The sequence below is a fragment of the Hipposideros armiger genome, unplaced genomic scaffold (genome assembly GCF_001890085.2).
Source record: "Hipposideros armiger isolate ML-2016 unplaced genomic scaffold, ASM189008v1 scaffold_17, whole genome shotgun sequence".
NCBI classification, from domain to species: Eukaryota; Metazoa; Chordata; class Mammalia; order Chiroptera; family Hipposideridae; genus Hipposideros; species Hipposideros armiger.
Genome location: NW_017731367.1, coordinates 529,503 through 536,446, shown reverse-complemented (window position 1 = coordinate 536,446; position 6,944 = coordinate 529,503). Strand labels below are relative to the sequence as shown.

The 6,944-nt window shown below is 34.7% G+C and overlaps 1 protein-coding gene across 1 annotated transcript in view; it reads right to left on the bottom strand.

Moving 5' to 3' along the window:
- PSMD1 (proteasome 26S subunit, non-ATPase 1) overlaps window positions 1–6,944 on the bottom strand; it is a 118,342-nt gene that overhangs the window by 75,987 nt on the left and 35,411 nt on the right. The window contains exons 11-13 of the mRNA XM_019628216.1: window positions 6,264–6,460; window positions 5,187–5,282; window positions 4,083–4,147 (exon numbers count right to left, since the gene is read on the bottom strand). Coding sequence (XP_019483761.1) covers window positions 4,083–4,147; window positions 5,187–5,282; window positions 6,264–6,460 — 358 coding nt within the window. The remainder of the gene's footprint in view (window positions 1–4,082; window positions 4,148–5,186; window positions 5,283–6,263; window positions 6,461–6,944) is intronic.

The window sequence follows — 6,944 nt, the reverse complement described above, 5'->3', positions numbered from 1 at the left end:
TCTTACTTCCAGAGAAAAGAAATAGATTGCACCTCTTTAGAAGAATACATTTTGGGAAAAAACACCCAGCTTTCATTCCATTCCATATTTATTGTTGATTAATGGAGAGGAGAAAACAAATATGTAGAAAAAGAATTAAAAAAAGACAAGAATAAAGTAAGGAAGTTACAGCACCCAGAACATAAACACAAAAATAGTGAGGCAGAAACAGAGAAGAATGTACAGAGAACATGTATCAAATTGATATACAATTGTAAATAGAGATATTGTAAAGGTAATTCATGCATTTGGTGGTAACTAGTTGACTGCTAGGGGTCCTTCGAATTCTAAGGATCTATAATGATGCAACATTTTTACATTCAAGGAAGTTTTTGTGGCCTAAAAAATATTTGCACCAAGAATCTCCCTCTCATCTAGCAAGAGCCATCCATATCTGAAAGCATATTCATGTATACACTGAAAATTATTTAGTTTCATACTGTAACAGTTTAAGTCACAGCAAAGGTGACCAAGAACATCTAAGACTGTTTAATTTTAAGAAAGGTCCATATCAGATCATCAACTTGTTCACCTTTATAGCAATTTCATTTGAACAAGTATATAAAGACCAATGCTTCTTCTGACTTCTTCACTTTCCTTTCCAATGTCAAGTTAAAATAATTCAGATTCTGTTCAATTCCAATTGAGTTAATGCCAAGCACAGTACTGTACAAAGATTATAATAAAATCTGCTGACTAGACTGATAACAGTGGGCCCAACCACCCCAATCTATTTATTAGACCAAAATGTACTAGGTTCATTTCAACCTGGCAAAAATGTTTTTCAACAAACGTTCTATTTTTATCATACACATGAACAAATAATCCACAAATATCAGGAGAAAAAAAGTGAAAGGAAATACTACAACTCCCTGGACTATCCTAAGAAGGATAAAATATACATGAGAATTTTTAATTTCCCACAAAGACAATTTCATATTAGTTGCTGAAGTACAAATACATGTTTATTGATGTGTTTGTAGTATTCATATCCAATAAGTACACTTAAAAAGAAGTTTAAAAAATTATGAAGAAATAAATCCTTAAAACATGGTTCAGGAAGGCCAAACATCTTTTTTTGCAACAATTTTAAAAGCAACTTTTAAAATGAAAGAAATGATAAAATGGAACACACACTAAGTAAATGATAACACATCAGAAAACATTTACTAGTTTTAGGAGACAGGACAGAAACTTTCCAAATATTAAAGTTAATGAGGAAATTTGAGAATAAAACTGTTCTACCAGAGCCACTCGGGAAGACAATGCTCTGATGGAGAGGAATGGTGGAGAAAGCACTGATCTATCATGAGACGGATTTCAAATTTCAGTTCTACCATTTAGCTCTATGACATTGGGAAATTTTATTAACTAGTTTGGAATTCAATGTCTTCCTCTTTTTAAAAAATGAGAATATTGGTTAATTTCTAAGTTTCTTTCACTTTTAAAAATTTTCACTCCTGGGAAATAGTACTAATCTAAAATTTAGAGAACTTGGTTTTAACTGCAGCTCCTCAGACAAGTTGATTGTTTAATTTTCTTCACCTATTAAGTAAGTTTTAGACAAAACCATCTCTAAAGTCTTTTCCAGATTTTTTTCTTATAAGAATGGTCCCTTAGAAATAATAAGCATGTAAACAACTCATTAGCTGAGATCTGACTATCCTAGGTAGAGATCTTAGCAAAGCCTAAAAGCGACTCATGGGAGACATCTGCTGCTGAAATGGGATTTAGCACATGTATGAACCAAAGAAAACACAAGGGCAGAAATGAATTTTGTTAGACAGCAAAGCCTTGTCTGGTTAAAAAGAAAAAGCTTTCAATTATCCCATCAACTTACTAATATGCACACTAAGCCACTGATTTATATGATCTGAAATGTAAAGTCACTAATAGAGAAATTAATAGCTGACAATGAAAAAACAAAACAAAGAGACTATCCTGAGTAGGATTCTTTACATAAGCCAAGTTGCTAACAGTATACATACTCAGAAGATGTACTTTTATTACTAAAATTATCTAGTTCCCCAATAAGAATTAAAGAAAAAAAACCAAGCCTCTCTGGATGGCAATAGTAAAATCGTTTTCCCCTCCAACTGTGTCTATCAACTCTAGAGCAAAAATATGGAAAGGCGAGGTCACAGTTTGGCTAGAATGATACGCCCAAGGTGACAGGAAATAGAACTAACTATTCAGCTTGCGTTTTGCTTCCATCTTTTCCCTTAGGAGAATGATTTTTAGAACAGAAAAGATTAAAAAGTAATGTTGTGAAGACTGATCGAAATGCAAAGTAGGTGAAGAGAAGGACTGCCTTAGATGAGTTCAAGTCTCTAAGCTGACGGAACCACCTCCCTGAAAAAGAACCTGTCAGTGTAATTATGGAACCTCTGCTGACAAATGTGAGGAAAAACAGAAACTGACGGAGGTACAAAAAGACTGTAAGTGGTTAAATATTCTGATGTTCAGAATATTTTCAAGGAATAGGATTTAAGAAATTCAAAGTGTGAAGTGTACTGCAGATCTTCTGGGGAAAAAAAGAGCTTAATATACATAGGTTTTGTCAGATCTTAGAAAAGGAATCAATGAACACTTGACACGTCTATGGATTTACTAAGAAACAATAACCAACTTATCATATATCTTGTTTTGGGGGTAACAGACTAGCAGATCTGTATAAATTAATACTAAGTCTTTAGGATTTAGTGAAGGCTCTCTGGTGTCTTGTGAACTTGAACTGGTTAGACAAATGAGGGTTAGAGGATAATACAGAGAACATTAGTATTTGGTTGAATAACCTCATTCAACAAAACTGACTGGTATAAGGAGAAACCAATTAGCTTGCCATATGGGTCTGTGCATTGCTTGGTTTTAGTGAACATTTTTTTCCACAATAGGAAGAAAATATTTGCAGTAAATAGATAACTTCCTATGTGGGATGTTATGGAGAAAATCCTATAACCAAATCACAGTGGGTGTCCAATAAATATTTGTTGAATTATATTACAATCTTTGTAACAAAGGTTCACTTCTAAGAACTTGGGGTAGAAAATCTATACCAGAGATTAAAAAGACATGAGACATTTGATTCATCTAACATGTAGGTACCTTGGGAACTTAATCATGTAATTTCATCACAAATAAGCTATAACAAGCAGTGTCCAAACACAGATAAAAGAAGTACTTTTAACTTTTGTTATATTTTAAGATAAAATAACTAAAAAACAAACAAAAAAAACCCCAGTGGAATGTGAGATTGGGGCTAAGCAGGCAGTAAGAACTCCTGAAAGAACTACTGCATCTACCACTAACTATAGCAATTACCACTAACACACAGTTCAATAGCACTTACTATCAACAGACGCTGTTCTAAAGGTTTTAGATATTAATTCACTTAAATTGTCAAAAAACACTCTTCTCAAATAGGTACTATTGTTATACCTATTTTACAGATGAGGAATCTGAGGTTCAATGAATAAGGAACAGTCCAAAGTCTCAGCTAATAAGGGTGGAGCCAGGATTCAATCCTGGCAGATTGGTTTCAAAGTGTGTCCCTCTTGATCACAACTGAACTACACGCCAAGTGCATCTCCAAACCTTCAAGTCCAAAATATAGTTTTTAAAATCTGCAAAATTTTCACCCTTTTGCATTTAAACAATGTCTTTGCTATGCATTTAAAACCTTTTACTCTCATGAAGGAGCTTCAAGAACTCTACAAACTGTGTAAGAGACAGCATCCTACTTGAATTACCAATACACATGGAAAGAGTACTAAAGGTGTTACTTGGATTTTAAAAATTAAGTGAATAAGCAGAAATGTTATGAAAAAACAAAGAGAAATAATAATTATTTTACTACTTCCCATATAGGTTCTCAGAATCCCAAGACATACTTTTTTTTTTCCCAAGTGCACAGCGCTAATCTAATTGTTAAATGGTCCTCACTCTGAACTTAGATATATCCCTCAGGTATTTTAGTTTCTGTTTAGTTACTGACTATAAAAAGAAATGGAACATAAATAGAATCAGGAGTTAGAAATTATTACCTGAACAGAATGAACCCAAGTGATTCTACAGCTGCCCTCCTGACATCATCATTAACATCACTTACCTAGGAAAAAATGTAAAGGATGATTACATAATACCATGCATTCTATTACTAAACTGATATGAGTGGCCCACATCATTCAAATGTAAACTAGACTTGATTAATGTGTTATTTATTAGAATGTTTTCCCCCAATTTAGAAAAACTCATCTGAGAATTTAATTTCAGGGGTTAGAAGCCTTTAAAACTTGGTGATGTTTAAGATTCAAGGCTACTTCTAAAGACTATTTCAGCTGCATTATAGCTTTTTGTGGGCTACACTGAAAATCTAACCATTCCTTCAATGTTATTTTCAAAAATATTGTGTCCTAAGTTCAACCAAAACACAAACATTTAGAATGTACCACATTCTGCACTGATAAAGGATAAATTACTAATAAATACTGCGGGATGTGAATATCTCTAGGAAGGAGTTAATGATAGTTTTTAACCCTTTCTGCCTGGGAAGATGACCTTGGGCTTACCTTCTCCCAGCACCATGACAGTGGAAACCTACTGAGTTGAGATATGTAGAATGCCCAATGTGTTACCAGGCAACATCATTTGTTGTTGATAGGCTATGTATCTGGATTAGGAGAACTATGAGTGGGAAAAGCCTGCTAGAAAACATGGGCATTGGCTTTCCTGTGCAATGAGTCTCTTGGAATACAGCATGTCCCTTGGGGGTACCTGAAAGCTAATTTCACAGGCTGTAAAAAGAAGTGGTTCCTATTGTTCATTAGATTTCCTGATCCTAGGGGGGCTGCACACACCCACGTGGTCTTGTTCTTTACAAAGAGTGTGTCCCTTGGAGTAGGGTTTCAGAAGTTGAACCCAAAGGGCTTTCATTCATATGGACATACTGCTATCCTGTCCTCTACCCTTCTGAAAGCTATGTGAACCTAGACTTAGGCTATGGCTGACTGTGCCCTGTGAATGAGAACCTGAACCTGAGACCACTGGTGGTGGTCATGTGGTGTGGATGCTGCACTCATTTAGACACTTAGGGTCCATCTGCAAACTTTCCCTTCCACCCCTACCCCCAGAAATATCAGAGTACTTACAGCAACATGTAGCAGGCGTCGAATAGCTTTGTTGTTACCTGAGCCACAATAAGCCATGGCTACGGTATACATTCCAGACCGTCGAAGAATTGGGTCCTAAGAAAGAATAATTCAACATCAATCATCAGCTTATCATTTCAAACAGTAATAAAAAAAAATCATTTCAAACATTTCTACAGTCTAACAGGCATAGTTACATGCATCAGGAGAGTTCATTTCAGGTAGGAAACAATGAACTCTTTTGTGGATGGCGTTTTCTAAATGAATGAGGAAATAAGAAACTCTAATACAGTAGGAACTAACTGTTTGTAATTCCCAATATTCTTGCAACATGCCTGTCCTGCCTCACACTTTCTAGGAAGTATAAACTCAAGTCCAATACCAACAATACCGCCCGGTGGCATTCAACTTCCATTTATCAAATGAACAACAAAGAAGCCCGCTTCTAACTGCACATTCTAACTTGCTTTTTTACCTTATTATTTAATTCTTAGGTACTGAGCGCTAAGTGGAAGAGATATGAAGTCTGATAGTAGAGCAAAATAATTAGTAGGTTTATCAATAAACTATACCAGTAGTTCTTTTCATCAGATTATAGAGGACAATATTACTGCTGACTATCATAACCAATACTATTGTAAAAACAAAAGGAATGGAAAAAAACTTTACCCAAATACGTACTTATTTGGCACTATTTTTTAATGAAAAAACAAAGAATTTTTTATCTTATTAAATGGTTATGAAATCATTCCAAAAACATTATTTCTAAAAGAAATCAACTTGTAAATTTCTGAAGAACTTTTGCAGATCTGCTTATTGGAAAATACTGATCTGAAGCCTTCGTTAAATTTAAAATCCTCAGCTTATTCCTGTCCATCACTTCTAATCAGTTGTTTTTCTTTTCTAAATTCTATTAGGCTTTATATATCTTGAGAAGTTTTATCAACAAATGTAGCTGGGTGTTCTGAGGGGGAACACAGATAATTTCCAGTGAAGGTGATTGTTTTTGTAAATGGTGGAGATAACTGGAAGGTGAGGAAGTGCAGGGAGAAGAGGATAAATAATGTGTGCTGTCACCTTATCACGGCAGAGAGACTCAATGAGAGCATCAGCTTCTTCCATTCTCCCGTACATGACTAACGCAATGCCAACTGCAAGCCCACGCAGAATCTTCTCATGCTGAGTTTCTTGTGCATAGCCGACCATGTCCTCAATAGCTTGGGCGTTTTTAGAGCCCAACATAACCAAACCTAGGGCTAGGCCAGCTGCTTCCCCTAGTGAGTAAAACGTAAAACATTAAAAAATAAGAATTATGTATGTAAAGTCAATAAAACTTATCTTATGTATGGAAGTGGCACTGATTAGTATCAACTATCAAAACAACCATTAGTTTCCTATAGCATTTTTTTTCAAACATCTGACAAAAAGGGTATTTTACGTGGAAGTACATCCATATATTTACAGCTGTTATCCTTTTAAATCTTGACTGAATGCACCATCAAATCCTACAGTGATTTCAAAGGAGACTGTGTGACATTTTTTCTACATTATCACCAAGCAATATAGATAGCCTATGATACAAACAGACTATTTTAATGAATTTCTATTTGCGAAAGTCAGTTATAGAGAGAGACACACAGGATATACCATTCATAAAAACCTATATATCACGAAACATATTTTTATAAGATGAGTCTGACAAATGGAGAAAAATCCTCTTCAAGTAGAGAAATCCATTAGATTTTTAAGAGGTTATAA